We start from the raw sequence: 24422 nt of genomic DNA, 5'->3' as shown, positions 1-24422 counted from the left end.
GTGTTCATTGACTGTGAAAACAATACATTTCTAAAGAAATGAATAATTATAATAACCCCAAGTTTACATATCTCTATAGAGGAACAAAATCGTCAGGCTAAAACTACGCCACAGTTTCCGAACAACTTTGTTCTCTCTTTTCATGCACGGCCCTTCATAAATATGGCAATGCAATCTTTCTGTAATATTTTTAAAACTCTTATAAAAGTTATTTGGAGTATTTTCAATTCCTTCAAAAGCTCCCACAAAAATTGGGCTTTTCATAAACCTAAAACGAAAATATTTTATAAACCACTATATCCTCACTATCCCTTTCACTTAAAAAGAAAAAATTCGCTAACAAATATTTGCATATTATCTTTTGAAGTGAAAAAGTCATATTGAACTAATTTATTTACAATTATGTTAAAATTATAAAGAAAATATGCAAATATTTCGCCAACAAATTATTTCTCTGTAAGTGGAAATTCAGCCTTACTTACCCCATCCAACAACATAGAATGCTTGCATATGTTTTCCACCCAAAGCTAAACTCGCATAGACATTGACCATTTTTAAGTAGATTACAATTCCTTCGCATAACATCCATCCAAAAAGAGCAAGAATGAAGAAATATAGAAGCAAGGAAACTGTTATACAGTATGGCTGGAAGAGAAAGAAAAGTAATAATGAAATACCAATGCAAAAAGTCAAAAAATCAACAACAGTGTAATCGGAATACCTCATGATTACGTGCCGGACCGGAAAGTATAGAAAGGAAATTCGCCATTCCAATTGCAACACAAAGATTCATGAGCACTTTTGAAGAAATTTTGCTTTTGCCATCTTTATGAAGTCTCTTCCACTGCAATACGTAGGCTAATATCGTCAACAACACACCAGCCAACGACAAAGAACTGCCAACAGTAGACACTATTTCCAAAACCTCTTGCTCACCCTTGGTTAACTTGGAATATAATAATATTTTATTCTGTGTAAATGTCACAGATAGCTATATATCAGTATTAAATGTACATAATTTCATCACTTGAAAGCTTACCAAATCTTTCTTTCCAATGTCCATGGTCGCAAAAGCAGTGAGGTGATAACATTCACATATCGAGTGGTTATTATTCGACTTTCCTATTTTACAGCCATCAGTTTTCCACTTACTTACACCTAATTCTGGTTTCCAATATCCACAAGTGATCGCTTCGTCCTGCATGGTCATAAAATTAAAGATGAAAAAAAATATATAGCTAATATATACTGTATATATATATATATATATATATATATATATATATATATATATATATATATATATATATATATACACCCATTTGCAAAAACGTTGGCCGCAGATAGATATATAGATAGATACTCTAAATCTAATTAGAATTGCATATGTTATGTAATATTATAGAAGTCCCATGCAAATGTAATCATATGCAATTCTAATTAGACTTCGAGTATCTATCTATCTATCTATCTGCGGCCAACGTTTTTGCAAATGGGTGTATATATATATATATATATATATATATATATGTATATATATATTATATAATATATATATATTAGCTACAATAAGCGGCATTCATATATGCTTACCGCTTCTGTTGCATCCCAGCTTATACGGACAGGTTCCTTAAATGGCATTCTTGGTTCAGGTTGAACACTCGCAATAATGATTCTGCTTTTTATTGCGTGATAATCACCATTAAAACCACTCTTTCGCAGAACTAAGTTTAGTGTTTTATACCAGACAACAACTATGACCGCTCCACAGTCGTTCGAAAGCGCATCAGGCGAAAGTGTAAACGATGAATTTGGGAAATTGAAAAGACTGTTCTGAGGTGACAATTCTGAGCGCTTTTGGTATGTGACATATAGCTGAACGTTTGAATGATTTTGAAATATACGCGAAGAACTCCTGTCGTTTTTCAATACTTCTCCTAATTGAAATCCATAATTTTGCAAAGTGATCACCAGATCACGAATTAGTCTCTCATCCTAATGGTGGAAAGAAGGAATTTCTATAAGATATTAGTACCGAAAGCCTCTTCAAAGACTCGAAGACCTTTTTTCATCAACTATTTATATCAAACTATTTTTTTTTATGCAGTATTAAATACGTACATGCATGGCACTTACAAGCTAATGTACTTACTTATTCTAATCAACTCACCGTCATGTTTCTCCAATATTTCCTGTTTACTTCATCTAAAATATTACTTGCAGGACCCAATATGTTAACACTGCCATCAGAAATATTCAGTCCAACAACTTTCTGAAGTATTGCGACGGTTCGGCTGAGAAAATTTGGGTTCATTATCACTTTCACTCCGTTTTCGTTATTTACATTTGTTATATTGGACAGTTCCTTTATGATAATCTGGGCGGATTTTTTTCTTGCAGTTATATTCATACCATAGAGCTCATCCACCTGAAAATATCGAGCAAATGGGTGATGAAACTGTGTATAATTATGTTTCCTTTATTTTACAACATTTTGCAACCGAACCTTGTAATTTCAAATTTTACTAGGCTCTCTCCAGGTGATTTCTTGCACCTGACGTCTTCACAATGAAAATTAATAGAGAGCTTTAGCAAGTGACTACCATGCAGTACAAGATCGTCATACTCGCTGTTGTTTACGCTATGGAAGAGTCTGTTGATTGTTCTCGTATACAAAAGCCCAAGAACTACCAGTTTCGTCGAACGGCGTAGGCGAAAGCACAGAGTTTGGCGCGAAAATGGCAAATTTTGTACTCGTAGTCACTGCTTTAACTCTCCAATGAGTTAGCGATTGACCCAAGATCGCCAACAATTCACAGAAAATCGTGGCTTGTTGTAGAAATATTGCAAGAATCGAGTGAAATATGGAAATTTTATCACAAGATTTTATTAAAAATTTAAAGCGTTTTCTTATGTGAGGAAAAAATTAATTGCCAATGTCGTTTACCATAAAATGTCTATTATTTATTTTAAAAGATGCATCGACAGCGTTACCGTCATATTGCGTTCTTAAACCTTTTTTTAAATGCACAAGCATGCAGGTAAATAAAATCATGCAGAAAGATTCGAATTACCATAGTCAAACTTTAAACGAACGAACGAATAGAATAACTTGCCTGTTCATTAAGTTTGCTAAGTCTGTCTTCCTTGTTCGTATTGTTAACCTTTGGTACAATACGAACGAGACGAGAAAGAAAGAAAGATAGACGAAAGCCTAAACAAGATAAAAGGAAAGTAGGCTATCGTTAGCAAGCAAAAGATTGATGCATTATATACTATATTTACATCCTTCTCTTTCTTATTCTTTTTTACGTGTTTTGAAATTAAAGAAACATTTGGTAAGCGACTGGGGACCAGTTAGTAATTAAACCTCGATTGTCGCTTTCCTATCGACAGAAACAAATTAGAAAATTTTAGACAGAGCAAAACGTATTAGTGTTGAAAGAATGCTCCGAGGTTTAAGACCGCGTTTTTCCTCATTGCACAACAGGGCCATTCTAAACAATGAAATATTAGATAAAGCTAAGGCGTGTTAAAACTTTTGTGCTTACGATAACACCTGACTGAATGGTCTCATTTCCAGATTTCCTGAAAATCGTTCATTGCAAGCACATGTGTACTATCCAATCGTACTGTCGCACGTGGCTTTAGAATGACACCCGTGTGTTTCCTGCATGCACTCATCGACGTCATTGATTTAAATGTGAAAATATTTAGTTCTCCAATTTGATGCAGTCATGAGCGTATACTGACGTTACTATACCTTCGCAAAAGGATCCATTTCCCGTAAATCCTTCGTTACAAGTACAGGTATATGACCCAATGGTATTCTTGCATTTCGCATGAGAATGACATCTGTGCGTGTCAAGTATGCACTCTTCAAAGTCTATTCAAATTTGAAAATATTTGGTACTCTATTCAAATATAGTCATGAGCATATACTGACGTCACTATACCTTCGCAAATGGTCCCATTGCCAGTAAATCCTTGATTACATGTACAGGTATATGATCCAATCGTATTGTTGCACGTTGCGCGAGAATGGCATCTGTGTGTTTCCAGCATGCACTCATCAAAATCTATTGAATAAAATTTAAGAATATTTTGTACCTAATTGAATACAACTCCAAATTATTTAGCGTCCACATAGTAAACAGTCAAATACATATGCTGACGTAACTTTTGCAAATTGTTCCTTTTCCGGAAAAACCTTTATTGCCAGCTCCGGTGTTAGACCCAATCGTAATTTTGCATGTGTCTTACAACTGATGACAATTTCTTTATAAAAACCCAGATGGCACTATCCGGCTTTGTATCAAGCCCGTGGTTAAGTTCAAAATAGAAAGTAAGTCTATCGTTTTATTCAACAAGCGAACAAAATGTTTTTTACCTTAGCTAATACAAAGATACTCTTTACAACTACATATTCAGTGGATAATATTCAAGTTGACTCATTTAAGAGAGATTTAAGAGTGTTATTTAGCAAGTTAGCAAGCAAAATATTGGTGTATTATATGCTATATTTACATCCTTCTTTTTGTTATTCTTTTTTAAGTGTTTTGAAATTAAAAAAAACACATTTATATTAAAAGCTATTTAATGCAAATAAATGATTATGTTTTAATACGGATTTCTGTATCTTATAATATACATCATCCTCTCTTCTTCGCAGGGGTAATTTTTAGTGTTTATCTTATTTATTTTCTTGAAATCTTATATTAATTTTCTCGTCGTACAATCGACGTAGGTTTTTGACATTTTTTGTTCGTGAATTCTGCCAACGCCGTCGCTAGAATCCATAATAGACGGTTGGCTAGAATCATATTCATAAACGCCCTATACCCGATTGATTTCTTCAGATAGCAATTTTGTTTACCCAAATAAAAACCTGACTCTTCCACAGTCCCTAACAATGCGATGAAAATTGATGAGGCAAAGGATCATGGGAATACCCCGAGTCTATTTGTTAGGCTATTTTGGAATACCCCTTCGTCTTCCCATCATTCAGCGCGCCCCATCATTAATGGTACCTTAGGTAAGCGACTGGGGACCAGTAAATAATTAAAGCTCAATTGTCGCTTTCCTATCGACAGAACAAATTAGAAAATTTTCGACAGAGCATAACGTATTAGTGTTGAAAGAATGCCCCGAGGTTTAACTCATTGCACAACAGGGCCATTCTGAACAATGAAATAATAGATAAAGCTAAGGAGTGCTAAGTTTTATGCTTACAATAACACCTGACTAAATGGTCCTATTTCCAGATTTCCTGAAAATCATTCATTGCAAGCACATGTGTATTAACCAATCGTACTGTCGCACGTGGCTTATGAATGACATCCGTGTGTTTCCTGCATGCACTCATCGACGTCATTAATTTAAATCTGAAAATATTTAGTTCTCCAATTTGATGGAGTCATGAGCGTATACTGACGTTACTATACCTTCGCAAAAGGATCCATTTCCCGTAAATCCTTCGTTACAAGTACAGGTATATGACCCAATGGTATTCTTGCATTTCGCATGAGAATGACATCTGTGCGTGTCAAGTATGCACTCTTCAAAGTCTATTCAAATTTGAAAATATTTGGTACTCTATTCAAATATAGTCATGAGCATATACTGACGTCACTATACCTTCGCAAATGGTCCCATTGCCAGTAAATCCTTGATTACATGTACAGGTATATGATCCAATCGTATTGTTGCACGTTGCGCGAGAATGGCATCTGTGTGTTTCCAGCATGCACTCATCAAAATCTATTGAATAAAATTTAAGAATATTTTGTACCTAATTGAACAAAACTCCAAATTATTTAGCATCCACATAGTAAACAGTCAAATACATATGCTGACGTAACTTTTGCAAATTGTCCCATTTCCGGAAAAACCTTTATTGCCAGTTCAGGTGTTAGACCCAATCGTAATTTTGAATGTGCCTTACAACTGATGACAATTTCTTTCTAAAAACCCAGATAGCGCTATCCGGCTTTGTATCAAGCCAGTGGTTAAGTTCAAAGTAGAAAGCAAGTCTATCGTTTTATTCAACAAGCAAACTAAATGTTTTTACCTTAGCTAATACAAAGATACTCTTTACAACTACATATTCAGTGGATAATATTCAAGTTGACTCATTTAAGAGATATTTAAGAGTGTTATTTAGCAAGTTAGCAAGCAAAATATTGGTGCATTATATGCTATATTTACATCCTTTTCATTCCTATTCTTAATTATGTGTTTTGAAATTAAAAAAACATTTAATTTAAAAGCTATTTAATGCAATTAAATGATTATGTTTTAATACGCACTTCTGTATTTTATAATATTCATCATCCTCTTTTCTTCGCAGGGGTAATTTTTAGTGTTTATCTTATCTATTTTCTTGAAATCTTATATTAATTTTCTCGTTGTACAATCGACGTAGTTTTATGACATTTTTTGTTCGTGAATTCTGCCAGGGCCGTCCCTAGAATCCATAATAGACGGTTGGCTAAAATTATATTCATAACCGTCCTATACCCGTTTGATTTCTTCAGGTAGCCATTTTGTTTACGCATAATTAAACCTGACTCTTCCACAGTCCCTAACAAAGCGATAAAATTGATGACGCAAAGGATCATGGGAATACTCAGAGGCTATTTGCTAGGCTATTTTGGAATACCCCTTCGTCTTCCCATCATTCAGCGCGCCCCATCATTAATGGCGCCTTAGGTAAGCGACTGGGGACCAGTTATTAATTAAACCTCGATTGTCGCTTTCCTATCGATAGAAACAAATTAGAAAATTTTCGACAGAGCATAACGTATTAGTGTTGAAAGAATGCCCCGAGGTTTAAATCATTGCACAACAGGGTTATTCTGAACAATGAAATAATAGATAAAGCTAAGGAGTGTTAACTTTTATGCTTACAATAACACCTGACTAAATGGCCTATTTCCAGATTTCCTGAAAATTGTTCATTGCAAGCACATGGGTATTACCCAATCGTATTGTCGCACGTGGCTTAAGAATGACATGCGTGTGTTTCCTGCATGCACTCATCGACGTCATTGATTTAAATGTGAAAATATTTAGTTCTCCAATTTGATGGAGTCATGAGCGTATACTGACGTTACTATACCTTCGCAAAAAGATCCATTTCCCGTGAATCCTTCGTTACAATTACACACATATGACCCAATGGTATTCTTGCATTTCGCATGAGAATGACATCTGTGCGTGTCAAGTATGCACTCTTCAAAGTCTATTCAAATTTGAAAATATTTGGTACTCTATTTAAATATAGTCATGAGCATATACTGACGTCACTATACCTTCGCAAATGGTCCCATTGCCAGTAAATCCTTGATTACATGTACAGGTATATGATCCAATCGTATTGTTGCACGTTGCGCGAGAATGGCATCTGTGTTTTTCCAGCATGCACTCATCAAAATCTATTGCATAAAATTTAAGAATATTTTGTACCTAATTGAACAAAACTCCAAATTATTTAGCATCCACATACTAAACAGTCAAATACATATGCTGACGTAACTTTTGCAAATTGTCCCATTTCGGGAAAAACCTTTATTGTCAGCTCCGGTGTGAGACCCAATGGTAATTTTGCATGTGTCTTACAACTGATGACAATTTCTTTCTAAAAACCCAGATAGCGCTATCCAGCTTTGTATCAAGCCAGTGGTTAAGTTCAAAATAGAAAGCAAATCTATCGTTTTATTAAACAAGCGAACAAAATGTTTTTTACCTTAGCTAATACAAAGATACTCTTTACAACTACATATTCAGTGGATAATATTCAAGTTGACTCATTTAAGAGAGATTTAAGAGTGTTATTTAGCAAGTTTGCAAGCAAAATATTGGTGCATAAAATGCTACATTTACATCCTTCTCTTTCTTCTCCTTTTTTACGTGTTTTGAAATTAAAAAAACATTTATTTTGAAAGATATTTAATGCAATTAAATGATAATGTTTTAATACGGATTTCTGTATCTTATTATATACATCATCCTCTCTTCTTCAAAGGGGTAATTTTTAATGTTTATCTTATTTATTTTCTTGAAATCTGATATTAATTTTCTCGTTGTACAATCGACGTAGTTTTATGACATTTTTTGTTCGTGAATTCTGCCAGGGCCGTCCCTAGAATCCATAATAGACGGTTGGCTAAAATTATATTCATAAACGTCCTATACCCGATTGATTTCTTCAGATAGCCATTTTGTTTACGCATAATTAAACCTGACTTTTCCACAGTCCCTAACAAAGCGATGAAAATTGATGACGCAAAAGATCATGGGAATACCCCGAGGCTATTTGTTAGGCTATTTTAGAATACCCCTTCGTCTTCCAATCATTCAGTGCGCCCTATCATTAATGGCGCCTTAGGTAAGCGACTGGGGACCAGTTAGTAATTAAACCTCGATTGTCGCTTTTTTATATCGACAGAAACAAATTAGAAAATTTTCGACAGAGTATAACGTATTAGTGTTGAAAGAATGCCCCGAGGTTTAAATCATTGCACAACAGAGCCATTCTGAACAATTTAATAATAGATAAAGCTAAGGAGTGTTAACTTTTATGCTTACAATAACACCTGACTAAAAGGCCAATTTCCAGATTTCCTGAAAATCGTTCATTGCAAGCACATGTGTATTATCCAATCGTATTGTCGCACGTGACTTAAGAATGACATCCGTGTGTTTCCTGCATGCACTCATCGACGTCATTAATTTAAATCTGAAAATATTTAGTTCTCCAATTTGATGGAGTCATGAGCGTATACTGACGTTACTATACCTTCGCAAAAGGATCCATTTCCCGTAAATCCTTCGTTACAAGTACAGGTATATGACCCAATGGTATTCTTGCATTTCGCATGAGAATGACATCTGTGCGTGTCAAGTATGCACTCTTCAAAGTCTATTCAAATTTGAAAATATTTGGTACTCTATTCAAATATAGTCATGAGCATATACTGACGTCACTATACCTTCGCAAATGGTCCCATTGCCAGTAAATCCTTGATTACATGTACAGGTATATGATCCAATCGTATTGTTGCACGTTGCGCGAGAATGGCATCTGTGTGTTTCCAGCATGCACTCATCAAAATCTATTGAATAAAATTTAAGAATATTTTGTACCTAATTGAACAAAACTCCAAATTATTTAGCATCCACATACTAAACAGTCAAATACATATGCTGACGTAACTTTTGCAAATTGTCCCATTTCGGGAAAAACCTTTATTGTCAGCTCCAGTGTGAGACCCAATCGTAATTTTGTATGTGCCTTACAACTGATGACAATTTCTTTCTAAAAACCCAGATAGCGCTATCCGGCTTTGTATCAAGCCCGTGGTTAAGTTCAAAGTAGAAAGCAAGTCTATCGTTTCATTCAACAGGCGAACAAAATGTTTTTTACCTTAGCTAATACAAAGATACTCTTTACAACTACATATTTAGTGGATAATATTCAAGTTGACTCATTTAAGAGAGATTTAAGAGTTTTATTTAATTTTGACTTATCCACCGCTTGATACAACCGGCTCCTGGTGATTTATGTTTTGAATTTCGTTGATTATGTGTGCCTTAAAGCCATCATGTGCCTTAAATTCATTTTCAAAGATGAATCACCAGTCATACTTTCATACAACTTATAACAAGATATAAAAGATTTGTAACTGTTTTTCACTATTAAAGAGTTCTTTTTCTTCCCATACTCAGTACGTTTGTAAACACATCCTAGTCCAACATCAAAAGGGGAAACATAAAATGATGCAATAAAGCAAAATCGTGAACGTATATTCACATGTCGTATATATAAGAGGTGACACTTTCGTATAACATGATATATGTCATGAAAATGTTGGTCGTCAAAATTGAATATAAAAAATATATTTATTATTGGTTATAATAAATATATGTCCTAAGAAATGACATACCCATTTCACAAACGTAAGGCCTTTTATCACTGCAGGGACGATTACCCAAGACGCCAATGTCAAGCATTTCAACGCAGTCGCCGTTTTCGTCAGGGATATCGGGTGCCCAGTTTGTGTAGTTGGCTAATTTTCCATTTGGATAGCACCATTGTGCACTATTGGACGAACATCTCTTAAGACCAATCCATAAGTTGATTCCACTCTTGGCGATTCTATACATTTCATGGAGAAAACGGTTGAGTTTCTCTCCTGAAACTCTAGCAAGCTGACCTCCTTTATTCTCGCAATCACTGTTTGATTTCTGCCAGCTTTTGTCAATATGAACAAAGGTGTAACAAGAGTTACCAAAATTTTCCCAGTTATTTGGACATCCTATGAAATAATTTAAAAAATACATAAAATACAAATAAAATTTAGTTTGTTTCTTATGTCCTATAATCTTTACGCGAAGAACGTCAGGAACATGTTTTACGTTAGCTAGTCATTACCTTGATATCAACACGACGACCTAGCTTAAAATCGATACGTAACGAATCGCCGGCCTATGTTTATGAATTTCATATCTTAGTCAAAAAGTGACAATTGGTTAACTCAGAACTTACCATGGGAAGCATTGTTTTGAGATACACACGACATGAAAACAAAAATCAGTATAGAACGAGTTATCATAACCATTGTACGAGTTTTGGAGGCTTTTTGTACGAGTTTAAGTGATTGTAAACACTGAGTCTTTCAAAGAATGTTTGTCGATTTGTTTTGACTTTTCGATTTATATAGAAAATGATATGAAAAAATAGAAACGGAAACAGTGGCGGATCTAGGGATAGGGGGAATAAGAAAAGGCTTAATTGTAAATTCAAAACACCTTAATACCAACGCTATTAGTCAAGTGTAATTTTAAATAAAAATCCCCCAATGCGATTGGGCGATTCTGAGGAGTTTTACTACACTGCGTAGCCCTGAACCGCCACTGGGCGGAAACTGTTGACTATCTCGTGATAATAATAATCACGTCAGTCATGGCTTCATAATAATAATAATGACGTCAGTCATTGCTTTACATCACGTTCATAGCAAAGCATATATTAGGTTCGCTTCTCGACTCTGTCGTAATGATCCACTGGCAAGTAAGATTGGAGTTAAAAGGTGTCCAATATTAAAAAAGGGCATTAACAATGAATATCATTTAAATCGAATTTCAGTCGTTACCATGGGTTACCATAGGAAGCATTGTTTCGAGATACACATGACATTAACACAAAAATCAGTTTAGAACGAGTTATCATAACCATGCATTGTACGAGTTTTGGAGGCTTTTTGTACGAGTTTAAAGCACTGAGTCTTTCAAGGAAAGTTTGTCGATTTGTTTTGACTTTTCGATTTATATAGAAAATTGATATGAAAAAATTGAAATGGAAACAGTGGCAGATCTAGGGATAGGGGAATAAGAAAAGGCTTAATTGTAAATTCAAAACACCTTAATACCAACGCTATTAGTCAAGTGTAATTTTAAATAAAAATCCCCCAATGCGATTGGGCGATTCTGAGGAGTTCTACTACACTGCGTAGCCCTGAACCGCAACTGGGCGGAAACTGTTGACTATCTCGTGATAATAATAATCACGTCAGTCATGGCTTCATAATAATAATAATGGCGTCAGTCATTGCTTTACATCACGTTCATAGCAAAGCATATATTAGGTTCGCTTCTCGACTCTGTCGTAATGATCCACTGGCAAATAAGATTGGAGTTAAAAGGTGTCCAATATTAAAAAAAGGGCATTAACAATGAATATCATTTAAATCGAATTTCAATCGTTACACGACTGGTGGGCCGATTGTAGGCGTAAACCTGCGTCATCTTAACGCTTACGCTGCAAAAGTTATATATATATATATATATATATATATATATTTATATATATATATATATATATATATATATATATATATATGCTCATAAATTGGCCCAATTTATAACAGAGACGGATTATCTATCAAGAAGAATGGTCGTCGGACAGATCATTTGTCTGAGTATATATATAAAAACTAGACAAGCCATCTAGACGAACGTCGTACGTAGAGGAATAATTATGTCAGACGAATTCGTCGAGTTTCCTTATGTGAATCTAGGAACCGCTCAAATTTACGTTTTATATATGTATATATATACCCTGGCGGTCAAAAAGAACTGCTCAAAACAAGTTAAAATACTCTCAAATGAAGGTAACTGTCCCTCTAACAATATGTACGAGTAAATATAGAGTAGATTACATGCTAAGCTATATGAAATATGAATTTTTTGTTGCCCTCCTTTGGCCTTATAATTGATGACGGCCTTACACCGGCGTGGCATACTTTTTGTTAAGGTGGTAATCTTAGCGGTCAAAAGAAATTCATCCTATGGGCAGTCTTTACAGGAACCCATAAATCATGGAGGCTTTATGAATTTCTTTCTTTCTTGCACTATCCCCTTGACATTGTCCCACAGCTTTTCAATAGGGTTAAGGTATTTTGACTGTGCAGGCCAATCCATTTCTGTCACTCCCCCTTCCTGGAACCATTATTTGACTATCTTAGAAGTGTGGCAGGTTGCATTACATTACAGAAATATTGCTTGGAATAAGAGAATTATCCAAGATACCTATGAAGCTCTCTCCTATATTCGCTTCTTCTTTATGAATTTGTATCTAAACAGCTCTTTTTGACCACTAGTGTACAATAAAAGATTGATTGTGGCGACAATATTAACATTTGAGCAGTTCTTTTTCACCGCCAGTGTATATTCTTTTGTTTATCCACAGTATACTGCACTTTTAAGGGCCAAAGAAACACAAAAGAAATTGGTCTAGAAAGACGAAAATGTCTTAAGGAGTTTATGTCAAAGAAAGTAGGTCCGAAATATTTTATAATTCATCACGAAAGGTCATTTTAACATTTCACTGTTTGCGATGTAGAAGTTCCTGTCTCAGGCAAGGTGACGTGGTAAACATCAAATTACACTTGGTTTCAAGTACAATATATTTATTCGTTTCCGGAAAGGAATCTCCCAGCTTTATTTGTCCGTAAAGGATGCAAATGTAGTGAATCGTTATAAGATTTCGATTACCCAGCTGAAATGATGGGAAGTATATCTCGGAATTCGAAATGACAAAAGCCGAATTCATAAATTAAACTATAGTTTGTAGAAAAACTCTAAACTAAAGTCTTAACTGTACATCGACACAGTGGATGACCTATTTAACGATGCCCCTGAGCAGAGCGTGGATGAGTGAATCATTGTGAACTGTATACTTTTGTATTGGCTAAGCTTCAAATAAACAGAAATTTCATCCAATTTCTGTAGGAATATTACCGAACCGTTGAACTTGTTACTTGTCCATAAGCTGGGAGTGCCAGTATTAAACTATCGATCGATATCTTGTCACTCCTCGCATAAATAAGCCCGTCATTTTGAAATATATCTCGCAGCACAACAATGGCAGTAAACAAATCTCAACCAAATACATAAGCTATAATATTCAGACGTATAATTTAGTACTCAAAGTCACTGGGTCTTACCACTATTGAACTCGAACACCCAAGTGTTCAGGATGTAGAACAAGTGCGATCAAATTCTCTCTCTATATTGAGGCTCAAATAAACGTCGCATTATAACATTGGAGCTGCTAAAAGCCCATGCGGTTGTCAAACTAAAATTAATGAATTTGTCGATTTGGCCTTGAACGACTAACGAGTGCTATCACCAGAGTTGGTAGACATGCAAATATTTGAGGCCAAATTGTCATTAGTGCTATCAAGAAAACAAAGAAAACAAAAGGCAAAGACAAAGGAAACAAAGAACTAGTGTGATCTTGTTTGGCCTCAAATATGCAGCTATCTACCAACCCTGGTTATCACATCTAATGTGAATATCTAATGTAAACATCTTGCCATGAACAATGACCCCATTAAGACCTAGACAAAGACCTTTGCAGAGACGTACGTCAGGGCCATATATATTAAAAGACAGACTTTTATTTATAAAGGGTGAGTCAAAAAAAACTGACACCTTTGAAATTCAAATGAGCTGCGAACGTATTGCTGGAATATGACAATTCCCGTGTACAATCAACAAAAACGATTTGATAAAACTGTTCTTTTGTATTTACAGATCTTAGCGGAATGCATTTTAACTCCCAATGGGGAGAAACTTTATGTTTTAGGTTAATTAATATGTATGCTTCGTATACCCATGAAATATTTTAGGCAACTTCTGTCACATTACAGCCGCTATGCGGCTAATTTGAATTTCAAACGTGTCAGCTTTTTTCGACTCACCCTGTACAGGGTGTATAAAAAAAAACGCAACCACTTAATATTCTAAAATTCATATTGTTCATAAGCTCAATAGATTTTATGCCCCTGGGATTTTAAAATAGCTTCTAATCGTACAGTTCAACTGCTAATAGTCAACTGATCAGCTAAACTATATAATAATTGTGCAGCTAACAACCGAACAACGAGTTTTTATTGTCGTGCATGATAACTTGAATGCTAACTGTCGACCTTGTAAAATAAATTGTAAATAAAATTTTACTCGTTAAATACTTTCAATTCAGCTCGTTGGTTTACGCACCCGACTTTGTTTACCGACGATTGTGCCGCTAGAATATGATTAGTACAAGCTTTCTCGCATTCCAGGGGCCAAACGTCTTTTGTGTTGTAAAACAAAGAGGATATTCATGAATATTAAGTGGTTGCGTTTTTTTTGATACACCCTGTATTTATAAGCTTTGGTTCGCATTTTGACTGACGACGACAGCGAATCATGATCATAGTTGACAGCGAGTATAAGCGGCAATATAGAATTTTGATCTGGAAATGGAGATGTTGTTATTCTAATATTCTTGCATTCGTATACTTACGTGCATTGTTTTTAACTATGGCGTAGTTGGTACGTCTGGCATCTCGAGATCTCTTTTCTTTGCTGATAGCCTCATGAATCTGGCAGAGGAAGATTAGTTCTGTGTTACGTTTAGCGAAAGTCGTTTGTGCAGCAAAACAGTCGTATTTAAATAAACTATTCGAATAGATAACCAGGCAATTTTTTCATCAATATATACAACTTATTTGCTCTTAGAAGTGGTAATGCACTAGTCGTTTGGGAAAGCCCACATAAAAAGACTGATATACATTTAAATATTCAACACTTTCATTGTTTTCATTGAAGAAGGTTTAACTTAAGTCCTTTTTCAATAGTTGAATAGCCGTCTACACTTTTATAATACAATACAATATAATATAATAAACAATATAATTATTACTTGAGTTACTGTATGCACTTTTTGAAACATGGTGCCAGACAATATAATACAGACTGACGTGTGAATTATTAATTAAAAAGGATATGATCATTTCACACAATCGGAAAGCTTTTAATCATACGTATAGAAGTGCTTATTTACAATACAATACAATACAATTTATTACTAAAAAAAAACATACATTCAAAGCTAGTATACACACATTTTTAATAATTTTTTATGAGTACTGGCTGCCAAAATAACCAAAGGGCTAGAAAAGCTGGCAGTCAGTTAATTTCACTTGGTCATCTTATTTAAATAACTAGCACCAAATACAAGGACGAATTATAACAAAAAGAAACAAAGCCAAAATAAACATACAACAAAAATTTATGAAAGTTGCAAAACATTGTTATGTAAGAAAAATTAATATTTCTCAAGGAAGCTTTCTTTAACTCTCAGTTCAAATTTTTTTAAAGAATGAGATTTAAGATTGTCCGTATTGAAATTCCAAATTTTAGCCCCTTGAAATCTGATATTAAAAATTCCGTAATTAGTTCTAGCTTTAGGGAGCAAAAATGACTGCTTAGTAGATAATCTAGTACCATAGTTATGTTGGCTACTTATATGTGACTTGCATGCGCATACTTCGTGGGAGAACGCCGTGGAAATCATTTCCATTATCATGATCGGAAGTGCAAATCTGTTTTCTTGCTTTCTCATTCTTTTTCTAATGTGAATAGGCATGTATGATGACTAGACAGGTACCTAAACTAGATTAATGTTCCTGTAGCTATATAGTTAGGATACCAAAGGATACCAAATCACATAATTTAAGAAAATTCAAATATTTAAAAATCGGACTGTTATGTTCACGAAAACTAGAATTGGTTAGAATACGTACAGCTTTCTTTTGTAAAACAAACAATGGCTGAAGAGTAGTCTGGTATGTACTTCCCCATACCAGAATTCCATATGTCAGAAAAGAATAAACAAGAGCATAATAAAGTGTTTTAAGAGTTGATAGACTAACATAATGACGAAGTTTTAAAATAATTCCAATATTTCTTTTTACTTTTTTGGCAGTATAACTAATGCGACTTTTCCAACTCAAATTTAAATCTATCATTATTCCGTATTTAATTGACTGATCTTGTGTTAAATGTTCATTATTGATAAGTATTTGTAAATTGTTATTTATTGCGCGTTGTCTGGTTTGAAATATCACAAAGCTACATTTTTTTACATTAAGAGAGAGCTTATTGCTACAAAGCCAAACAAAAACCTCATTAAGTTCACTATTAAGATTTGCTTGGAAATCTGCATTATTATCCCTGTAGAATAAATTTGCATCATCTGCAAAAAGATGAAAATCTAACTTCTTGGAACATGAACTAAAATCGCTTATATAAATAAGAAATAACAACCGGTTAAGAACTGAACCCTGAGGGACACCGCATGAAATATACAACTCATCAGAAGGAATATTATCTACACAAACAAATTGTTTCCTATTTGATAAATAAGAAATAAACCACTCATAAGGGAGTCCTCGGATACCGTAAACTTCAAGTTTTTTGAGTAAAATAGTATGGTCAACTGTATCAAAAGCTTTAAATAGATCTATGAATATACCACAGGCAAAATCTCGATTTTCTATCGCTGCCTGGATTTTATCAACAATACAGGTGAGGGCATAGCTAGTAGAATATGAACCGTAAGAAATTCCCGTAAGAATTCTACCTTTGCATACGGTTCCATTTCCAGTAAATCCTTCATTACAAGTACAGTTGTATGATCCAATGGTATTGTTGCACGAGGCTTGAGGATGACATCTGTGACCTCGAAGCAAACATTCGTCGGCGCCTAAAATGTTAAATATTAGATATAGATGTATATCATATACCCTAGAGTTAACACGTACTCTAATAAATTCCTCCTACATTCCCTTTTAATTTTAGATAATCCCACATGTGATGCACATTAGCTATTAGCATTCCTTAATTCAATAACAACCCAGTTTGGCTTCGCTTTCCATATCAGCGAAACTTTACTAATTCTCAATCTCATTGCGTGGACCTAGTCAAGTACAAATGGAGAGACAACGTCAACTGAAGGCGCCCTTACACTAAGCACTTTCCCTTCCAACTTGCAAAGCAATCATAATTTTGAGGGATGTTTCATTTGTAAAGATTGTTCGAACTTGCTAAGAAACCGTTATCAGATCGTAAGAAATGTTCGTGTTTGATAAACCTAAGATGCCTCAGGAGCACAATTACATTGCAAGTTGCAAGGAAAGTTGCCTAGTGTAACGGTAGTTGGCAGACACCTACCCACCCAAGACTAGAAAATACAAAGGCTAAAAATACTGTTCAAGCAAAGTACAGAATACTCAGGTTCAAATTCATTACAAATCGAGTGCGATCACTTTAGTTGTAGCCTGATTATTGATAATTAAAGAGCGTCTAATTCAGACAGACATCTTTTTCGAAAATCTAAGTGCTTGTATATTGAAACGGTACGTCGTTTGGTAAAAAAATTATTTGATTAAAACAAGGTCAACTGAATATCTTTTTTAAAAAGCATGTAAAATCCCTGTTTTTGTTAAAATGTACTTACGCGACTTTGCTTATGGTTGCATTATATAGTTTGAATTTTTACTGCTAGCAGCTAACTAAATGTGGCCTTGGATGATTTTATTAAGTAATCCGAAGTTTCAACATTTACTGAAACAGATGGAAAAGTGGATTTTTTTAAATTAAGTGGATTTTTGCTCTCTTGAACGCTTATAACCACTTCATTCATCATCAGTAAAATTAAACAAACTAACTGAGTCTCAAAATACTAATACAAAATTGATAGTCACTTGTCAGCTTTATATATTGAGTTGAATAAAATTGTTGGAACTCATGCAAAATAATCCTCGGTAGGCATGTAGCAGTAAAAAATAATAGTGTATTTCACGATGGTGATGAAGTCGGAAAACGTGGCGATACTTTAGGGAAAGTAGTTTAAATCAAGTTCTAATGTTTGTAATTAGAGCCGTATGCTCTAAAGTGACAAACAGGTGGGGGGAGTTTCCTTTCGGTAGAGTTTGAAGAATAACGATAAAAACAATATAAAATTTGGGTATCTACACTTGCTACAATATTATAGCAAAACAATCCATTGGTTACTGGAAAACGGGAAATATAAAAGTAAAATTAAAGTTACTGTTTAACTAAAAACCTATACCTGCTTTTGCATGTGACGTTGTAGAACGCATGTGATATGATCAGAATTGCGTATAAAGCAAATAAGTTGTGTTTTGTTGCAGCCATTTCTCCGCACTCCCGTCTTGGAGCTGCGTTTATTACTGAACCCACCACCGTTCAGTGCGATGTATTCCTAAAGATGTTCTCGGCGTTTTATTGATGATATAGTTCTGTGTTTATTTTTGTAAATCAGTGTAGCTATATATTTCATATCATACAAGATATTGTTGACATACGTAAACGAAACTGATGTCACACACGCACATGGAGGTTTGTTTAACCCTCAAGGCTGAAGGCTTTAACGATCAATAACAAGTGCCCTTTCGAAGTAAATGACTGTGGCTAGTGTTAATACCAATAATCTGGCTTTTAAGCGTGTTTGCAAACCAAATATAAAATTAAACGTGCCACCGGCTATTCTTCAATTCTAATTGGCCTATTTTGTTACCAAATATAGTTAAAAGTTCTGATTTTCAATTCTGATTGGCCTATTTTGTTACTAACTACAAGTTTATTATATTGCATGCCCTTCTGCCAACGTAGTAAAGGCTTATAATAGAATAAAATAAAATGCTTTGAAGTTAGAATCAATATAGACAAGCAATTTGAAAATATGATAAGAACTTGGTAACTTTTGGCATAAGTCCACGGAAAGAGATAGAAAAACACACTTATACGCTAAGGAATTAGACGATTTATTAAAATGAAACGAAGTGCGCGATTAAAGTCAATATAAGACTACTTGAAATATGACTCAGCCAATTCTGGCAATTCTCCAGAGAAACTAGTAGATTAGGACTCGAGTAAAAATAAATGAATTCCTTGAATTCAAAGTCATCTTCTGATAGCTACAATGAGCGTGAAAACAAATGCCTATGTCAGATATAGCTTTGCTCACAACATTTTTGACCATGTAAGTCGCTATGAATTAAGACGTCGACGATGCTTTCAATTAAAAAGTTTGGAGATTTTCAATAGTTTTGATTTCACATTGAAGGTCGCCCCAGTTTTGTTCGAAGATTAAAACTTCGATTGAGCATGGGTGCACTTAAAATATTAATTATGTATAGCTTGTTACATACAATGATATAAAAAATACAAGAGTTGCATGAAACTGGGTTTTCGAGAGTGACCAGATTAATGAAAACTATTATATGACTCCTTCACGGAGTAGACAATATGGCAATTTTAATATAACCTACAACCAGTTTAAGACCCTCTCTCTGTAATGGATGATTTATATAGCCTAAAAGGTTAAGCCGAAAACGGCTGATCCAATGAAGAAGGTTTGTAAAATTCATGAAATAAAACAAAAACAATTTCAAAATAAAAAAAACGCTTATAAAACGCTTAAAAAACGCTTTATTATTAGTTAAAAGTACAAAAAAGATAAAATTCAAGCCATAATGTCCATTTTTATTAATAGTTTAACAATTTAATTATTTTTGTAATACATTTAAGATTTAAATTAAATTCAAGGCTATTATTGTCATCTTTTCTACAAGACAAGGAAGACCTTGTTTAAAGTTGATAATTTAAACAATCGAATTTTTAAAAACGTGTCAGGTGGCACATCGGTGACGAGTGCTTTGCTAAAAAACTCATTTAATCGTCAGTGATTGCTTTATTTATGCCGCAAACGTTGGACATTTTTTTTCAACGCTTTAAATAATTCTACATAACTCGATCCCTCGTTCATAATTCAAAACGTAAGGTAAAGATCTACAGAGACGCTAGAAAGATGCAAAAGAGTGGAAGGATTTTTGTGAAGGGGCATGCATTTCTGTGTTAACGCAGATCATAATTAGTCACAAGTTCTTTCAAAGCATCGACTGTTGAACATGCAGTAGTTATACAATTTTAGTGTTTAACGTTTGTATTCGAAACGCTCATGCACACTTAAATGATCGAGTGGGAGATATCAACAATAACGTTTCCAAGGCGTTACTTTCACTATAATATAAGCTTGGTTTTCAGTGTTTCATCTAAGACCTTTCCATTGACTGGTGTGAGTGCATGCGAGCTCTTTCAATACAGGCGTATTCTCATGTTTCTGCCCGTTGTGCTATCCCTCAAGCCTGTTAAATGTATTTCTAACATCGTTCCAAGCATTTATGTTAAAGAGTTAAGGTTTACGTTACACGTCAAACGACAAACAGCAAAGGAAAAAAAACAATTAGCTAGGTAAAAGGCATTCAAGTGGAAATTGACTCAATATTTTAAAACTCTAGGCACTATCAACGATTTGACATAAGATAAGAAAGTAGCTGAACGAAAATTTTGCTGAGAATGTTCAATCTTGTTGTTTGCCGTTTGCCACAAATACAAAGCTCATAAACTTCCTACATTAACAAACTGCAGTACCATCTTAACTGAATCTTAGCCTAACCCCCCTTCTTTACCCCCGGTAAAATGTAGGAGAGGCTGATAGTAGGCAATCGACATTATAAATATAGCACTGGAAAGATAAAACAGCGAGATATATCTACCCCTGGCATTCCAAAATGATTAATGATGATCGGGAGATATGGCCAGTTGGGAGCTGCATTGTCGGAACTACAATTGAAAACGTGAAAAGTTAAATAATGGAAGAAAGTCAATCTCATAGAAATATAAAATACCACATTCGAATGCACGGATTGATGCAAATGCCAATTATGCCTTGGCTGATACTAATCATATCCAAAGTTGTTCTACTAAAAAAACGGTAGCATAACATATAAATAATATAATTTCCAAATAAAAATTCTGAAACTATTGGATAAAAAGGTGAATGCTTTGGGGAGATGTTTTTCGCCTTGTGGTTGTTTTTTTTTGTTTGTTTTTGAAAACATGCATGGTTATAGGGGGTTGCAGCTGTAGCTTTATAACTAGTTAAATCAGTAAAGCGAAGCTATACGTAAACATGCATGTAAAGTCAGCATTATATAAAGTCAGCATAGTATATGGAATCATACTAAGATTGCGTTCCTATGACACAAAACGTTCTTGATAAAACTTAGAAGGCGAGATCTCAGCAAGCGGGAGAATATCTTCCTCATATGAACGAAATTTTCCCGTCTGGGAGCGGTTGTATAACTGAAACTCTTTAACTATATTGCATAGTTAAATCCTAGTTAACTTAGAAATTCACGACTTCGATTGGCCAATTCTGTCTTTAACTACAGTCTTTTTAAAGTTAACTAGTCTTATATGCAACTGCACATATCGCCTCCTGGTCAACAACTTTGTCGAATTCTTAATTTGTCGCTAACTTCGGCCAACCAGGGTGGTTACATCCGGCACAGCTGAAAATTTTACCCGGTTTGCGGGGAATGCGGAATAAAGTTTCGACATTATATGACCAGAATAAAACAATTTAGGCCTTGTTCATATGAGCCGGGCTGGCCCGCTTTGCCGGGCTAGTTTATTTTCTTATTCACATGAGGCGGGCTAGCCCGGTAGCGTTACATAATTTGTTGATGCTTCACAAATCGAAAAATGTTGCTTGCATCGATTACAACGGTTTGGGGCAAATATATTTCGTTAATTTTTGAAATGTGTTGTGTTCTTTTGGTTTGCAAATACATATAAAATGGCGAAATGATGCTATGAAGGTATAATTGTAGAGAAAGCGATCGACCATTTTCAGCCCGGTTTACCGGGCTAGCCCGCCTAGTGCGTTCATATGAGCCCGTTTTGCCGAGATCTCGCCTCGCTTAAGCGAGATCTCGCCAAAGCGGGCTGGCCCGCTTTCCATGTGAATCAAATTTCAAAAACATATAGAAACAACTTAGGAAGCGGGACCTCGCCTCTAGCGAGTCAGCCCGGCAAAGCGGGCCAGCCCGGCTCATATGAACAAGGCCTTAGTTTGTCGGAAACTTTAATATTGCTTATATGAAGAGGCCCTATAACTCTCCTGACGAAGGCATTTAGGTCGAAACGTCAAGAAGTGTCGTTGTATATTTTAGACAAAAAAATTTTGTTACTACATTTGATGCGAAAAATATGAATAATGAATTGTTTAAGTAATTGTTCATTGAATTTATTGACATACCTTTTTATTTAGAAGCACATGGAAAACAAATATCATCAGTCCTTGTAGGGGGTTGAATATTGCGAAGAGATATTTAAACACGACCGTGTCATGATTAAACACCAGGAAACCAAACATCCACGTTAATCCAAGTATTGGAAGCAGGATAGCTAAACCTTTGAGACCAATTATTGCCTTTCTTGACGTCGTTATAGCCGTTGTACGAGTTCTGTTTACGTTCGCGGAGTATAAAGTTTTTCGAAAGGCCAAAATAAATATAACGCTATTTATCTAAAAGAAATAGGAATAATGTTACCATTTGCGTTGAAGTACGATGTGTGAACTATTTTACCAGTTGTTGACGTTTTTGACATGAATTTTAATTAATTATCCACCCTTAGGGCTGTTCACCACTTCAACCATATCGCAGGGACAAGTATATATAGCGTATATCATTTTTTCCTGGCCACTCAGACAGAATGGCTTTGAAGCAAGGGAATACGCTACAGTTCGCCACGAACGATACGGTTGAAGTGAAAAACAGGTCTTATGCCTGTTTTCCGCTAACGATATTTTTCGTGCGAAGCGAATTTATTCCTTTGTATTTGAGCAATTCGTTCCAGATGGTTGTACTTCGCGCGAAAATTATCGCTAGTGGAAAACCGGCTTTAAAGAGAGAAGTTCACACAATATCTTCAAGTATGCATTCTATATAAGCAAACTTTTAGTCATGCTTCACCGAACGTTTCAACCTTGAAAATTTCATGCTTCTTTTGAAATGAAATAAATAAATAATACATTCCTAATGTTTAAAACGTAAACAAATCCTGAAATACTTAATTCCCAATCTGCTTGCTTACCTTACGAAGGTTTTAATGACCTGGGTCCAGGAGCCGGTTGTACAGGGTGTCTCAACAAAAACGCAACCACTTAAATATGCAAGAACATTAATACAGCTCTAAAGTGCAATAGATAAGCACCCCTAGGAATTGAATATGGCTCTTAATCCTTCATATAAAATGCTAAATGTCATTTTAGCTGAACTATGGTGCAAACCCGAACAATATTAATATTCTTGCATATTTAAGAGGTTGCGTTTTTTTTTTGAGACACCCTGTATAAGACCCTTTAACTACATTTTGCATAGTTAAATACTAGTTAAGTCAGAAATACACAACTCTGATTGGCCAATTCTGTCCTTATCTACAGTTAAAAGTTAACTAGCCTTTCATACAGGGTGTCTCAAAAAAATTGTTAGAGTTTGAATGCCTAAGCACTCTGTTGGGATAATATCACAATAAACACTCGTTGTTCCGCGGTCAGCTGTACCATTTTCTTTCGAACCATAACAAGGCTAATTTAAATTTAATCATATTCACAATTTCAAGTTTTTCGTATTTAGCATTTTATAAATTGCATTAAATCCCCACGGGCTAAAATTCGTGAACACGGCATTCAAATTTTAACAATGAGTGTTTTCAATAGTTTTCGGGTTTTTTGAGACACCCTGTACAACAGGTTCCAGTGCTTCCCCTAATGTTGGTTGCCACCGAAGTATGCATGGTAAATGTTTGTCTAAGTTAGGCCCGGCACGGGTTTATACAATCTAATTTTCTGTTTTTAAGTAGCAGTTTAAGGTGGCTCGATACAGTTTCTCGAATTTCTTTTGGGCTCATTTTAAACAGGGATATTAAGCACCTAAATCTTTCACTATAAGGCTAAAAGTTAATATACTTTGCAGGAAACATATGTAGAGCGGAAATATTCTCAGAACCTTTGCCGGGCACCCGTTACCATGGAAACAGAGACGTTTCAAAATGGCCGCCAAACAAGGTTTTATCGTGTTTATATCACAAACGAGTTCGGTGACCCCCAATTTTTTTTGCATTAAAAATTTACGTTATAGATTATTTATCTATGA

The 24422-nt window shown here is 34.8% G+C and overlaps 1 protein-coding gene across 1 annotated transcript in view; it reads right to left on the bottom strand.

Annotated features, from left to right (window-relative positions):
- Positions 1 to 260: 260 nt before the first annotated feature.
- Positions 261 to 24422, bottom strand: part of LOC114533014 (adhesion G protein-coupled receptor B3-like) — a 28868-nt gene continuing 4706 nt past the window's right edge. The window contains exons 3-14 of the mRNA XM_028554589.1: positions 8994 to 9116; positions 8801 to 8923; positions 5638 to 5760; positions 5445 to 5567; positions 3957 to 4079; positions 3764 to 3886; positions 2171 to 2428; positions 1594 to 1995; positions 1040 to 1198; positions 722 to 946; positions 483 to 645; positions 261 to 268 (exon numbers count right to left, since the gene is read on the bottom strand). Of these exons, the coding sequence (XP_028410390.1) occupies positions 261 to 268; positions 483 to 645; positions 722 to 946; positions 1040 to 1198; positions 1594 to 1995; positions 2171 to 2428; positions 3764 to 3886; positions 3957 to 4079; positions 5445 to 5567; positions 5638 to 5760; positions 8801 to 8923; positions 8994 to 9116 (1953 nt within the window). The remainder of the gene's footprint in view (positions 269 to 482; positions 646 to 721; positions 947 to 1039; positions 1199 to 1593; positions 1996 to 2170; positions 2429 to 3763; positions 3887 to 3956; positions 4080 to 5444; positions 5568 to 5637; positions 5761 to 8800; positions 8924 to 8993; positions 9117 to 24422) is intronic.

The sequence above is a fragment of the Dendronephthya gigantea genome, unplaced genomic scaffold (genome assembly GCF_004324835.1).
Source record: "Dendronephthya gigantea isolate DGI-Jeju-01 unplaced genomic scaffold, DenGig_1.0 000083F, whole genome shotgun sequence".
Taxonomy (NCBI): Eukaryota; Metazoa; Cnidaria; class Anthozoa; order Malacalcyonacea; family Nephtheidae; genus Dendronephthya; species Dendronephthya gigantea.
Note: the sequence above shows the minus strand (reverse complement) of the source record. Positions and strands in the feature narration are given on the sequence as shown.